We start from the raw sequence: 15782 nt of genomic DNA, 5'->3' as shown, positions 1-15782 counted from the left end.
GACTTTTTAAATGCCCAATATGAGTCTGGGTTCAAAAGCTGAAACCGCATTCAGTTTGAAAAATATGTGTTCTAATTTACAGAAACTTTCTCTTTTTTCCCTGGCAAATCCTGATTTATTCCACATTTCTGTGGGATGTAATTTCTAGCTGCGGGAGGCAGAGTAGAGCCCCATGAAGAGACAAACCCTTTCAAGTAGCAACAACAACAGGACTAAAAATGCTTACTTGCCTGTTTCCTAGACTGGGACTCAGAGTGCTGGGCTCTGCCTTGATCCTACCTGATTAAAAAGATGAACTCAATAGGTTTCATACCATAGGTCTTTAAACACCATGGCTAAGCCTTTTACCTCTCTCAATAAAACACAAATCAATCTAGCTACTGAGTTAGTTCAATTTCAGAAGTTTATCTTAGGAATGGATATTACTGCCTTCATGATGACAAAAAGTATTTTTTTTCTGTACGTTGAAACTGAGCCATAGATATACATTTTGAACAATGGGTGAGTACACAATGATAGTATATTCAATATATACATAATTAAACATAGTATAAAATATATCGTATACTGTATATTGTTTACAGGGGAACCTTTCAGAGTTATGTTTTTTTAAGAGTATACAATCACTGTGAATTATGGGAATAAATATTAATTAGCTATTCAAATTTTACTATGCTAAGAGGGCAGATCTGTCTAAAAAGACTTTTAATTCTGCCTTTTCTACTTACATATAATCATATACGGAAGTCATGTATATGTACAGTATTATGCAAAGTTTGAAATAAGTTTGTACATAAAGGTGGGAAGAGAGAACAGTAATCATTCATTCTTCTTCCTTGTAATCCCAAGATTCGCTAATAAATCTGAATCTCTTAATGATAACTTTTATCATATACCGACATTTATGTCTGTGTATGATGGCAGTTCAGTGTACTTGCTTCTTCGATGACTTGGTTTCTGTGGACACACAATCATGTTTTTCTACTGATTGTAAAGTTTCAAAAGCTTGATATTTCCACAGATTTAAGCAATATTTTAAAGATTAATCTAATGCACTTAATATCAGACAACACACACTCCACCCCCTGTTGTCAAGCATCCCTTATTGTAAGGAGAACACATTTGGTTACCATCACACTAATGAGGCAACTTCCTCACTAAAGACTGCATTTTTAAAGGATCAGTGATTGGAACGAAAAGAACAGGGTTTCAAAGATATTAGAAATCCACAGATCATTATTATCCCTAGTCTATCTACTATTATAACCTTTACAGCAAACAAAAAATTACATTTATTCATGTATACATATCTAGATGCATATTTCTCATCACAATGTCATATATAAAGTATAAAAAGCTGGAAAAAGAATATAGCTTCAGAATGGGCGTCTTGCATCTAAATGTGGGTGGAAAGTTTTCATTTTTCCACCAGAGAGGGCGATTAGAGAGTTTTGTGTTCTGGCCCAGCTGCAGTGTCATGTGACAGGAGGGAGAAGAGTCGCTGTTTCTCCAGGGTGTGGAAGTGGAAGGGTTAGGCTTCAAGACCCACTGGTGTGCAGATAAGCACGTGTGTTCAGTCCTGCGCTCCATGCCTTTGACACTCTTTGTGTCCAGTGTTCAGGGTGCCCAGCTTTGCCTTTTCTAGGAATAAATCTTTCTTGAAACGTAAGGGAAATATACCAGAATTCTACTTGTGTTCCTCTTCCAGTGTTTCGCGCAGAAGAATTCTCTTTTGTAACTTGTGCCTCATGTGTCAAAAATGCCACAAGCTTCAGTTGGCAAAGATATTTTAAAGGCATTTCTCTTTTGCTGGGCATGACAACAGATTATGATTTAAAGGCATTTTTAAATTCCTCACATAGATCATGCCAGAAAACTCCTAGAAGAGAGGCCTCTCACAGAAGCAGGAATGGATCTGACTGGCTGGCCTGACTGCAGTTAAAATCTCTGCATTGCCTGTCCTGCCTTCACTGCATCCTGGCCTGATATAATTAAATGAAACTTCTGACTAATAGGCTCCAGGGTGGACTGCATGATGTCACACTGGTTAACATTGCTGCCTGCAGTTCTGGTGCTCTGGGTTCAGTACCGAACCTGGGGTGTGATCTGTGCGGCGTTTGTATGTTCGTGTGTATTTCGTAAAGGTGCACTGGTTTCCTGCCCCAGTCAAAAGACATACTGGTAGGTTTATTGGCTTCTAGTAGAGTGTGTGCGTGTGTGTCTGTGCCCTGCCATGGACTGGTGTGCCATCCAGGGTGTACCCTGTCTTTGGCCGTTACCTGCCTGCAAACCTGCATTGGATTAAACGGTTAGAAGATGGATGGATGGATTTTGTGCGCTTCTGCTGACACACTTAAAGCCTTGTTTCTTGGGGGTTCCATTGTAGCTTTTTTTATTTTAAGGGTCCTCAGGGAAGTATTTCTGAGATGGGGAATGGTTATTGTTGATTGAGTATTGCATTTTATTGTATTTGAGAAAATGAAAATGAAATGGCGACTAAAAAACACTTAGAAGGCAAGGATAAAAGACTGTCTTTCTCTGCCTGCAGTATTCTGGAAATAAATGTACCATTTTAGACTTCAAATACTAACAAACATTTGCTTCCAATTTAGGTGTTGGTTTGCAGAATAGCAGAAAGTAACCCTTTCACTTTCAGTTAGCGTTTCACTTAATTCCTCTCGGGGCACAACATCCGTGTGTCAGGGCTCAGAGACATTGCCAGTGATCAAGCCGGGGGGTATGGTTTAATGAGTGAGCCGCTAGCTAATCTAAGACCCAGTACCACAGCTGAGGAGGAGCAGCACACTGTGCTGCGTTGTCGTTTTCAGTCATCGGAGGAGAGGCTGTGAAACTGGGATGTGGGATGTGCAGGATGAGTGTGTGGCTTGTGTGTGTGTGAGGCTGTGGCTGGCTCTTTGATGGGTGCCTGAGCCCGGGCAGTCACAGAGAGGCATTGTGCGTTGGCCACAGCGCGCGTGGGGGGGGAGCACAGGAATTCCAGGAATGGGCTGGGAGCCGCCTTAACCGGGACCAGTGTGGGATGATGGGGGGCTAAGGCAGCAGGCTACAGCACTGACCACAGAACAACAGAAAAGCACACAAGCCGAGACTTTAATTTTAACTGTTTTTCACCCAGACTGGTTTTAACCCATTGAAAAAAAAATATCTATGAAAAGCTACAAACTTTTTCTTAGAAAACCATTACACCCAGATGTCACAGCAGCCGCAGACTGCCAAGTTACACACTCACCCTCTGACTATGTCATCATTAACATTTAGTCTGTTTTATTCATTGTACAAACGAGCCTCGGGATTCTAGAGTGTACTGCACCTTTTAAGTGGAATACATCTTTGTCAGAATACATTTACTGTTCTTGACTGTCTCGCCATCATCACTTTTAATGTGACATTCTCTCCACGAAGAAACGGCTAATCATCACAAACCCACTCAACATAGAGCAATTCCATTTTGCATTTACAATGGGCAACTATAAACCCCATTTTCTTTTTTCATGTTTATTAGGCTGACACGTTAAACCCAAGTGATTTATATTTGCACCCATTTATATACTGTAGCTGAGTTTTTTAGTGGAGCTCTTTGGGTGAAATATTGTCTCAAGGGTACAGCAGCAATGTCTCACATGGAATTTGAACCCACAACAATCTAATTATAAGTTCAGAAGACTAACCACTGTACCACACCACAGCCTACTTTTATTTATGGCCATGTCCAAATGACAGCACAAAAAAGCATCTGAACCGCCTTCTGGTTTTGGAAGAGTTAAGAAATCCTAGGATTTCAACCAAGTCTGTTTTCTTTCTAGGGTTATAGAATGTAAACAATGTAAAAGTGCCATTGCAGCAGAGACTCTTAAAAAGCCTTATTTAGAAATAAACTCGAACATCCTTAATGGGATCTGACCGATCTCAAGAGAAGTTAATCTGTATATGACTGCTGTATAAGATAAATCCGACACTAAGCAACTCTGTAATTGACTTCATTTTTTCTTCTTGTTACTAAAAGTGTCATATAGTAGGAGGAACATGTCTTGTCACTTGCAGGAGGCTTTTTGCAGACAATCGTGTAGTGAGTAGCTGTGTGTAGGAATGCTGTTGAAAATGCAATCACATGAGTGCAGGAGTTGGCTGCCGAAACAGTCTGGCAGAGAGACATCATTTTTATTCATACAGGAGATATTTTTGAGCTTCATCACACCAAAGGAGTCATTTGACTTACAAAGCACAGAAACATTTATATGTGCATGTAAGTTCAAGTCTATTCTTTGTATACACATTTAGCTACAGTATAATGTTAAGTTGCATACCATAGTATATATACTCTGAGTATACAATATCTGTAAAATATGCCTATTTACTATGAGCAAGGTACACTAGGGTCTGTAAGGAAAGATTAGACTAATCATTCCAACTAGGGAACCTACTGCAGCTTCACTAGTGCATGCAAGGCAAGAAAGGATTTTCTATTATAGGAATGATATCTTGCCAAAATACACACTTTTCATTTTAAAAACTTTAATATAGATAAATTATATTATATCATATACTGCAGATATGTTGTAATTCTTTTTTAGTATTTTCTATTTGGCTTTACTACAGCTGTATCCAGGCCTCTCATATGTTTTCCACAGCTTTGGTCTTACAATATGTAGGGAATTGTGAATGAGAGTAATCAGCAAATGTGTAGTATAAAGACAGCATAGCGACAGTTAAGCATAACCTACCCACAGCTGGCCTGGCTGCCCTATTTTCTCACTGTGTATGTTGGCACAGCGGGGTCTGGCAAGGAGCCTGGAATGAGTGACTAGGGAGACACAGATACCCCTCTCAAACTAGAATGGACGTTAGGACGCACTGCAGTCTGAACCAGTGGCTACGTTCTGAAGTAAATGTGGAGGTACAGCACAGTCTCTTTAGACAGATAAGCAGTGAACAATGAGAATAAAAGTTGTACAGGCCGATATGTGCAGATAGCTACTCAAAAACAGAAAGTATTCCTGAGAGGACCATTTCAATGTGGAGTCAAGTTTCATCCAAACCAGTTAGCCTGAAAATCTTCAATTAAATCCATTGATGTTTTTGGGTACATACGACCATTTGTTTCACTTCACAGAAAGGGCACGTCCTGCCTTTGCTTCAGAATTAAAGAAAGTATATTAAGAAGAAACATCCTGAGCGGTGAACACCTGCAAAGGCTTCTCTCACAACCCTTGTCCAAGACAAAGATATACGATAGGTCTGAGACGCACACCCAGGCCTACAAGCGGGAGCTCAGTAGAGATTAAGTTGAACCCCACTCCAGGGCCCAGCTAAAGGCCTGGGAGATGACTCCACTGGGCTGCTCTGTATGACCTTGACCAAGACTGAGAAATTTCACTCAGGCCCCTGCTAGCCAGAAGACTTTGCCTTATTTTGTAAAATAAATGATTTGCTAAAAAATCGTGGGTCACTATTTCCATTGTGGGCTTATTGTCCTGTCCCAAGCAAATGCATTAGATACAGTAGTGTTTCCACAGGAAAAAAAATCAGACCCACTGCGATTCAGCCTTTAGTCCACAGAGCTTTGTCCATTTTTAAATATGATTTAGTATTTTGTGGACTTTTCGGTCAGAAGATTCAAAATTGATTTGAATCATTTGTCGTGTTTCATGTTTCACTGTTGTAAATTAAAAGCCTAGTCAGGTACCTTTTTCAGATAAAATAAAAAATCTTGAATCACATGCCTGTCAACCCATTATCGAAGTTCTAAGTTGTTCTCCTGATTATTTTTACCGCGGAATGTGTTTTTTATCAGTCTGAAAGTGAGATGGATGAGTCAGCTGGCCTTCATTGAGCTGTGGTGTGGTGGCAGATGGCTTTCACTAAACTGCAGGCATGTTGCAGAGAAAGACTGCGTTTTGAGTCCTAGGGGTCAGTATGAAGTGCTCTGCTAGAAACTGCTGCCCGTCTTTCAGTGAGAGCAGCTCTTCCCGCTATTACCTCATGTTTTCAGAAGCCACCCAGTGATTCATAGCTCCTTGTGAATCACCCGCAGGGTGGAAAACAGCATTTCACTTTCAAGAGCCCTGAAGGTATTAGCCAGCTGCCATCAGTCAGTTCAAATGAATGTGGCTTGGTACCTCTTACAATAAAGCTTGCGCTGCTCTTATTTCAACAAATCAAATTCTTCAACTCCTGGCCAAGCTACAGCAATAGGGTTTTCATTAGCTGTTCAGTAGGAGCCAGGATCTGAGCTCTGCTGTGCCTGGTATGTACTGATACAACACATGTGGTGATGGATCCCCTCATACACAATCTGACAATGGAATATGCATCAATGTGCATTTTTCAAATGACATTTGCTCTGAGGAGTTTTAAACAACCTGTAGCTAAACCATCAGTGCTTACTTGTGGTTAGTGCTTTGTTAGAGCTACTGAACTATGTGCTATGAATTATGAACTATGCTCCCAAAAATACAGTATATTTGTAAGAGTGGTCAGTGCTTTCTCACGAGTTACTGATTGCATCATAATCACAGTTCGTACTGGAGAGTTTGCTTTTACCTAAATAAAAATAAAATACTTTAAACAACCTTCAAAAAGTTTCTGATGGGGCAAAGGATATGACAACATGTGTTAGACATACATCTGAGTGTCAGTTGTGCTATGGAAAGGTGGAAAGTTGCCCAGACAAATCATGTTTTGAATTAAAAAGTTTTGCACCCTAGAACAAACTGCATGCACTTCACTTGGTTATTCACATGCACTGTGATGGGACACTAACTAAGACGCTGTCTTGTCTACAACTAACATTTTCACATACTGTATATTGGGTTTGGAAACTGTCTACATCCTCTTGAACTTTCTCCTTTCTTAACTGTGGAATTTATGAGGAATCTTTGCTCGTAAAGTGCTATTTTCACTCCCACACAAGGGCTCTGTTTTCATAACAAGGCTCCTGCCCACTAAGTTACAGTGGATCTGTCATCTTTGTTGAGCCCACCAATCACAGACAGTGACAGAATTTATGGAAGATTGTTAAAGTGTAATATCTCATCGGCTTTTGAGGACAGCTACTGCTGTATTACACAAAGCTCTAAAAACAGGATGATTAATTCTCCACCTCATCCCAGTTTTATGTGGTGTTTGAATGCACCCTAGGGTGTAATGTGAAAATGTTGCAAAAATGCATGGGGCGATAATAAAACAGGAATTTAGGTAACCAGGCCAAGGCAGCAGATTTTTAGCTCTGTGCTATAGTAGAAATAGTATTTAGATCCTTATTTTAGTATTGAGATGGCCTAGAGGCCAGTGAAATATCTAGCTTCCAATCATAAAAACAAACAAATAACTGACCTCTCTCCCCTCAGATGCAGCAGCTGGAGAGGCAGGTGCTGGAAGCAGAACGGCGAGCAGAGAAGGCTCACCAGCAGGTAGGTTGTACTGAGGACAAGAGGGCTGGTCACCCAGAGGATACTTGTCTGGACATACAGTAGAAGAGGCATGTCCTGCCATTACTGCAAAACTGGTTGGTTTTATTATGAGGGCATTGTTAATAATTCTGTGGTGGTGTTGGTGGTTGAGTGCCGTCAAGCTGGTATCGGTTCATGGCGAACCTATGGACAGTTCCACCGTAACTATCCATAGCGTTTTCATGGCAAGATACGGAAGTAGATTGCCAGGTCTTTCTCCCGCGCAGATACAGCCAACACTGCCCCCCCATACTGCTGCTGCCCAGTGTGGGTTATTAGAGAACCTTGCGCCCAACTTGGGACTCATACCCACTACGCTGAGATTATGAGTCTCATGCTCTACCAACAGAGCTACTGTAGTCAGGGGGCTAATAGTTCTGTACGTTCTGTATGCCGTGAAGAAACCACTGTACCTCACACAGTCAGAGCACCCTTGCCTACAGTGTGTGTGACTATGCTCAGGTCCAGGTGATGGAGGAGAAGCTGAAGGCAGCAGACGTGCAGACCAGCGAGTCAGAGAACCGTCTCTACCGGAGCTGCCAGGACCTGCAGACACTGGTTCAGGAGAAGGATGACATCATCCAGCAGCTGGAGCAACAGCTGGAGGAGCAGGTATGGTACATGGGCCACATCATCAGGAGGCCTGCTGGTCTCAGAAGGGAAACAGACCTAGCAATAAAAATGGAAAAGACAGAGCTGATAATTCTTAGGGAATTCAAAGTGGCTTCTGTTGTCTGTCTAAGACTGAGTTTGTTCTGGTCTGTTATAGAAGAAAATGAGACTCCAAGAGGCCAAGATTGTGGAAGAGAAAGCTGCCAAGATCAAAGAATGGGTGACAGTAAAGCTGCATGAGGTATAGTAGGAATATAGTCTGGTGGCACACTTACTGAGTTGGTATGCGAAAGCAATTGGCTTCAACATATATGAAATGTGACAACCCATCCATGTGTGCTAAAGGAGTTTAAAAAAGTGCTTCTGTTCTTGTTTGTAACCCCCTCAGCTGGAGATTGAGAACAAGAGTCTGCGAACCACCACACAGCAACAGAGCACACAGATCCAGGAACTGCAGAAGCAAGTGCAGGGTAAGGAGACAGGTCTCACAATTGTTTGTTGTCTGAATTAAACCCAGTGACAAGTGTTATTTTCTCAATTTTACAATCTGCTATAATTTGTACTATGCATGGTATCGACCACATGTTTACCTAGATTTTACAGTACTCCAGCATGTTTTTCTATATTATACTATGTTTATACCTTGACTGAGTAATCCTCACTGTGAGTTTTTTGTGCTTTGATGTTGTCCACCTTTTCCTGTCCTGTCCTGTTGCAGCCACTGAGCAGAAGCAGTGCAGCTCAGCTCCGAAACCTGGGGAGGCCCAGCGCCTCAGCAGCCTGACCTTTGGCTGCTTCCAGGTTCGAGCCAAGAGCCCACAGGTCCAGACCAGGCCAGAACCAGGCCACCGGGCCATCACCAGCAGGCAGGAGGGCAGTGCGGACAGAGAAGAGAGAGTAGGAGCAGGTGAGGGCCTGGGTGTAAAAGGGCAGTGTACTTGCATGTGTTTGTATAAAGAAGTTACAAATATGAAAATAATTCAAAACTAAAATATGTTGATTGGATAAGTATCCATCCCCTTTGCTACGGTAAACCTAAATTAAAGTGCACAAAACGACTTTGAAGTCACATGTGGCCTTCAAAGGTGAATGGTCTCTGTCTGTGCAGTCTTAGTGGTTCACATGATTTCAGAATAAACACACCTGTCTGTGTCCCCTCAGTCAGGTAGAGAATTTCAAGCAAAGATTCATCCATGAAGACCAAGGAGGTTTCCAAACAACTAACTCAACTAATTATGTGACCTGTGACCCAAAGCAGTTAACAAGCAAATGTCATTGAATCTTGAATTTGAATTTGTGGCAAGACTTGAAAATTGCTCTCTGCAAAGAAGAACAGGGAAAATCACATTCACTATAGTCTGCACAATTGGTAGAATTAACTAAAAGTACAGCTGCCAATTGCTGCCAAAGGTGCTTCCACCAAGTAGTGATTCAAGAGAGTGAATACTTGTGCAATCATCAATTATGCTGACATTTAATTTCTTTCACTATTTTTACCATGTCGTGCTTTGTCAAATGAAAAATATTTACTTTCAAAAATGTGTTTTCATCATTTATAATTCAACAAATTAGGACAGCACTGGAATGATCACTCAGATACCTTTCAAAGTATGTGGGTGTCAGTGCAACTATTATTTTTTTCTTTTTGCTGTTTTTAAGAGAACAATGCAAAACAAAACTCCGTCTTTACATCGGATGAAGAGGACTGCAGGGCTCAGAGGTCACTCCAGGCCGCCCAGGGCAGCAGAGGGTCAGAGAAGGCCAGTGGTGCCGGCCAGAGGGGAGAGGGAAACTCCTCTCAACAGGGGACTCTGGGTAATGGCAGCTCTGAGGAGGAAGAAGGGGAAGGGGGGGGCCGGGGGGGCTCTGAGTCTCGCTGCGTCTCCTCTGCGTTTTCCAGCGTGGCGTCAGACGGTGGCAGCAAAGACGGGCTGCACTTCAGCCGCGCGGGAAGCGAGGCCTACCTCACTGCCTCTGACGACAGCAGCTCCCTGTTTGACGATGACATGCAGCGCACAGACCCTCTGCGGCCCTGCCTGCAAGAGGCGGAGAGGGCCACAGACAGGGGGGTAGGAGAGAAGGCGGGGGGAGAGGGGGACAGCTCCTCAGATGAGCTCAACAAGAGGTTCCAGTCGCAGCGCCTCGATTCTTCTTCCTCTTCCAGTGAGACCAACACCCCTAGCCCCATCCTCACACCTGCCCTCACCCCCAAACACCCCACCCCCACCCTGGACAGCAGCACCCTCTCTCTCCCACAATCCCCTGGCAGCACCCAGGCCAAGCTGCCCCCACCCAAGCTCCGGACCCCCAATGTGTTCAACATCAGCGTGGCCCTGGCCAAGAAACACCTGAGTCAACCACAGTTCAGCTCGGAGCACCTCTACGGTTGCAGCCGCAACGCAATCAGCATGGTGCGTCCTCTCCGGACACAGGAGACGGACCTGGATCAGGAGCAAGACATGGAAACAGGCTGCGGTGAGGGCGTCTTTTCAGACAGGTCCACCAGTGTCGAGGAGCTTGAGTCCACCGGAAGGGCACCAGGCAGCAAGCCGCCAACGCCCCCCCTGCACAGATTTCCTTCCTGGGTGAGCCTTTCCCTCTGGGGTCACAGAGAGAGAGGGAAAAATCAATTTCATAACATTGTAAGACATTCGAAGGATAAAATAATGTAAACTATAAATAACATGGAAAGGACAAAAAAGTACACAGATTTCTCAAAAAGCCAATAAGGAGCATAAAATAAAGAGTGAGAAAACAAGCCTTTCAACACAGATGTTAATGACTCTTCCATGAGTTGGGAGTGCATACACAGGCGGGGAGTTGTTTCCTTTTCGTATCCATGTTGAACTGGTTTTATGAGTTTTTTGTGAGTGGTCCTTGTGTATTTACTCCCAGTTACTTCACTGTTTTTATTCAGGAAAGCAGGATTTATGCTGTTGCCAAGTCAGGGATCAGACTGTCTGAAACCTCATGCACTGACCTTGCCAGCAAAAGTAAGTCATTCCCAGCGTTGCAGGATATGTGACCTTGAGGGAGTATCCTTTCATTCTCTCACATAGAGAACAAAGATTTTTTTAAAAAGTTTTAGCCACCATTGAAATGAATTCAAAAAATAAAATCTTTTTAAATTGCCCTTTCAACATAATTGATTTACCCTAGCACTGCATCACACCTGTAGGTGTGCAGTATGATCCACATTGTATTGACATTTTATATTCTAATATCAAAGCAGTGGTCCCTGTGTAGTTTTGGAGTTTTTAAAAATGTTGATGTTCCAGACTCTAGTCCTGTGTCATCGTACTCTGCATCAGCATTGTACACCTCCCTCATCTACAAGAACATGACTACCCCTGTCTACACAACACTAAAGGGGGTAAGTCCAGCTGTGCCTCTCAGTATTGTCTAAATTTGATTTGATTTGTTTAAAATCAAAATGAATTGTTAATTATTTGCCCAATTCTTGCTACTCATAGACACCTGGAGTAAGCCTGTTGATGCACGTGACCATATCAGGGTGCTCATGTGTGGTTGCTTGGGTTTTGTTCTTCAGAAAGCAACCCAGCTGAGCAGCAGTCCGTTCTGTGACGAGTCATCATGCTCCGAAGAGGAAGAGAGCTCCCTGTACAGCTCCCGGACCTCCGGCTCGGGCTCCCGAAAGGACAGCAGCCCTGGAAGCCCCCGTGCTCTCAAGAGAGGTCAGCAGTTATGCCATTGCTAGTGGTGGTAGACATAGACCAGGGGTCTCTGTCCCTGGCCCTGGAGAGCCACAGTCCAGCTCCTTTCTCAGGTCACCTGTGCTGAAAGACTTTCATGAATCAAGCATGCTGATGCTTGAAGGATGAAGGGTATTTAGATTTTAGTCCTACATAATCTCTAAATTTCTTAATTTAACAAATCACCTGTTTAACTGATCACAATGTCAATGTTCAAGTGAGGCTCTTGCAAACCAGGGTGGGAGATCCCTGACACTGATTTGATCAATTAGGTTATACAAGTGTTGAACCCTGTGTGTGACCTGTGGCCTTCGCTCATGAGCTCTTCCTGTTTCTCTGTTCTGTGCTTACAGGCGTGTCCATGTCGTCGATGACCTCGGAGAGTGACTATGCCATCCCACCTGATGCCTACTCCACTGACACGGATTGTTCTGAGCCTGAGCAGAAACTGCCCAAAACTTGCTCCTCCACCAGCGACAACGGCAAGAACGTGAGTCCCACGTTACAGGTGGCTGAGCGGGTGGTTTCCGTCTGGAAAACTGTATCCAAGAATACAGGTTTCCATAAAAGTAATGAAGTTGTATCTTTTTTCTTGTTTTTGGAAAGCTACAGGAAGGATCAGTTTGTTTGACCAGTCTTGTTCACCTAGAAACGGTAGCCTTATGGTCCAAGGTCCATTTACTGTTATCCAACCACTTATTAACTTGTTTTACAGCTTACATTAACAGACTTTTGTTTTGTTTCAGGAACCTTTAGAAAAATCTGGCTACTTGCTAAAGATGGGTGGCAAAGTAAAGACCTGGAAGAGACGCTGGTTTGTGCTGAAGGGCGGGGAGCTGTTCTACTACAAGTCCCCAGTAAGGATTGCTCCTCTTTATTCCAAACAGTTCCTTTTGTTACAGATTTGGAATCACCTCTTAATTTAAATAATTTTCTATTTGTTGTATGATGTGCTACAAACTCTGCTATGCCATACAGTAGGGTTTTCACCGATTGGAGGAGCGATGCAGCTCTCACTGAAACAGTGTATGCTCTTTCTGGTACTTGACACATTGCAGTGGTTGATTTTACACAATAAAGTACACTAAAAAAGCCCTAACTGCATGAGCCTGGTGATACTAAGCGAAATGCATGCTCCTGTTGGAACAATCCAGGAACCACTTCAGAGCCCAGCTCCTTTATATCTTAGCCTCGGCCTTGAACACTGTTACCCATCTGCCCTCACCTGATCTCCCTGGGCTCTGGCTAGATTCCAGTCTATGCATGTTCACCTGCAGTTGTTATCACAACTGATGGCATAGTTAATCACCTTACTGTTTTTTATATAACCTTACACTGCCAGTATAATCTAAATGTTGAATGACAACTCACCAAGCTTTTTCTCCATAATGTGAACAATACTAAGCACCAAGATACGTGACCTGTTTTCCCTCCATAATACTTTTTTGAAGGGGTTTGATAGCTGTTAAGAATGTGTAAGGGAATGTGAGTCCAGGGAAGAGGGCATTGGAAAAACATTCATGACTAATCGAAAAAATAATGTCCATGCCGAGGATTTCTGTAATGGAATGAAGCAATCCAAGAAGTACACAATTGTAGTTTTGTTATCAAGGAATTCAGGTTGCCAATGAGAGTGAGTCAGCGTTTTGCTTCAGCTTCCATTACACTTAAACTAGTGACAAAAACAGCTATTTTAAAAACTGCAGCCCTGCCTGCTTCGTTCTGGAGGATGGTCTTTAGTTTTATCTTGACTTCCTTAGCCATAAAAAATAAACTGATTGCAAGATGCAAACTAATAGGGTTTCTGGTTTTAACTTTCATTTGTACAAATAATCTTAATTGAATCAACTCAGAAATTTATTTCACTGCAGAATCCTTAATCTGGTACAGTAAGTGTGACTTTTCAGACAAACCCAATATACAGTAGCAACTTGATTTTCTGACACCACATAGATAGACCGGGTGTGAATACATGTGATAGATGTGTGTTGCAGTGTTCACAAAGGCCAGCTTGTTGTCTTTCTTTGTTGCCTTTTCGTTCTCTGCTATTAACAGTGTATTGTTGTGAGACAATTATCAATTCAATTATGCTTCAATTATGGTCACATACTAATACAGTACGTATCTCAGCACTTAGAGCCATGCGGTCAGGGGTATATCAAGCTAATATGTTCCTCTGCCCCCAGAGTGATGTGATCAGGAAGCCCCAGGGGCAGGTCGAGCTCAGTGCCTCTAGCAGCATCGTCCGTGGAGACAGCAAACAGACCATTCAGGTACAAGGGGTGAATAAGGAGTGAAATACAGGAATAGTGAGATTGTTTAAGGTGCACTTATGTCATTAGTAAGATTAAACTATGAATCACCTAGGAAAAGGATTTTAATGTGTAATAGCTGAACATGCATACTGTAGATACATGCATAGATACAATCAATACTGATTTTGTAGAGACTGGGAGGTGTGCTGCTCTCACCATGTGTGCCAGTGGGGATGTAAAACTGGTCTCCTTTGTCCTGCGTAGATCATCACAGAGAAGCGTGTGTATTACCTGACTGCTGATTCCCCAAATATCCTGGAGGAGTGGATCAGGGTGCTGCAGAATGTCCTGCGTGTCCAAGCTGCCAGCCCTCTCTTCACCCACCCTGAGCACCGGCCAGGCATGAAGGGCCTGCTGACCAAGGTAGCAGGTCTAATCCAATATCAGGCACTTATTAGCTGATAGCTCAGGGTTGTAATTAATTGGATTCATAACCAAAATTCAAACTTTTTGGATGATCTGGAACTTAATTCCCTTGATCTCAACCAACGCCCTTAACACATCCATGAAATGACTTAATATCTGACCTGAGTGCTCCATCTGTGACTGTCTAAACATCACTAGTGCAGATCTGTTCAGAGGAGCCATTTAAATGTTGAGAAATCTGGGGCTGCAGTTTTAGTTGATTTAGTTGATTAACTCCTATTGAGAGCAGTACAGTGGTGTTCACAGTGGTGGCTTCACTGCCACATTTCACCTTCCAAAGACATTCAAACAGTTTCTTCATGTCTCTAAAATTCCTCCTCTGTCTTCCCAGGTGAAACATGGATACTCTAAGCGTGTTTGGTGTGCGCTTATTGGAAAAACTCTTTACTACTTCCGCAGCCAAGAGGACAAGGTACATTATAGATCAATACAAATAAAGTTCTGTATCAATTCAAACACATCGTAAAGATGTAATCCCATCAAGGAGACATATGAATGTGACTCACATTACCTCTAGAGGTTATTTTTATTACATTTAGTGGAAACTATTTGGTGTCATATAACATCTGTGGAAAGAAACAAAACTAATATTTGGTCTTCAAGGTCTAATAAATCTTAGATGGGCTGCACTAGTCAAACCTCATTGTGAATGAATGGCACCAGTACGGGCATGAGGTTACAAAACCCCAAGCTGAGACGAGGCATGGCTAATCAAGGTTAGTGCTCTCCTCTCAGTTCCCCCTGGGGCAGATCAAGCTGTGGGAGGCTCGTGTGGAGGAAGTGGACCGCTCACGTGACTCAGATGAGGATTACGAGGCCAGTGGCCGAAGCCTGTTGTCCACTCACTACACCATTGCTGTGCAGCCCAAGGACCAGGGGCCCACGTACCTGCTCATCGGCTCCCAGCATGAAAAGGTGCGGAGGTCTGCCTGGGCTGGGACCCCTGTGGCTCAGTGCTGGACTTGTGGATACGTTGCTGCACAGAGCTGCTGCTGGTGTTCCTCACATCTGAGGTCATTCCCAGGATCTGTCTGTAGATTAATGCAGAGTTGTGCAAATCAGGACCTTTGAATCCCTGCTGTTGTAAGACCTCTAAGTTTGCTTGAAAATGTCAGGAATGAAATTCAAATGGCAATTCTACTACAATTATCAGACTTTTACCTGATCATGTATTTTACAAAGTAGAAAAAAATGTCTGCTGGTTACTCTCACAGAAGACCTCAGTATATCCCAGCAGATAACTGGTG

The 15782-nt window shown here is 43.0% G+C and overlaps 1 protein-coding gene across 1 annotated transcript in view; it reads left to right on the top strand.

The window, feature by feature from the left end:
- plekhh2 (pleckstrin homology domain containing, family H (with MyTH4 domain) member 2) overlaps positions 1-15782 on the top strand; it is a 35433-nt gene that overhangs the window by 10951 nt on the left and 8700 nt on the right. Inside the window, exons 3-17 of the mRNA XM_088933998.1 lie at positions 7368-7430; positions 7932-8081; positions 8239-8322; positions 8470-8551; positions 8800-8988; positions 9741-10666; positions 10999-11074; positions 11360-11454; positions 11632-11776; positions 12148-12284; positions 12541-12651; positions 13981-14067; positions 14314-14472; positions 14867-14947; positions 15271-15450. Of these exons, the coding sequence (XP_088790124.1) occupies positions 7368-7430; positions 7932-8081; positions 8239-8322; positions 8470-8551; positions 8800-8988; positions 9741-10666; positions 10999-11074; positions 11360-11454; positions 11632-11776; positions 12148-12284; positions 12541-12651; positions 13981-14067; positions 14314-14472; positions 14867-14947; positions 15271-15450 (2565 nt within the window). The remainder of the gene's footprint in view (positions 1-7367; positions 7431-7931; positions 8082-8238; positions 8323-8469; positions 8552-8799; positions 8989-9740; positions 10667-10998; positions 11075-11359; positions 11455-11631; positions 11777-12147; positions 12285-12540; positions 12652-13980; positions 14068-14313; positions 14473-14866; positions 14948-15270; positions 15451-15782) is intronic.

Source organism: Atractosteus spatula, chromosome 15 (assembly GCF_055471065.1).
Source record: "Atractosteus spatula isolate fAtrSpa1 chromosome 15, fAtrSpa1.hap1, whole genome shotgun sequence".
Taxonomy (NCBI): Eukaryota; Metazoa; Chordata; class Actinopteri; order Semionotiformes; family Lepisosteidae; genus Atractosteus; species Atractosteus spatula.
This window is presented reverse-complemented; position numbering and strand designations above follow the sequence as displayed.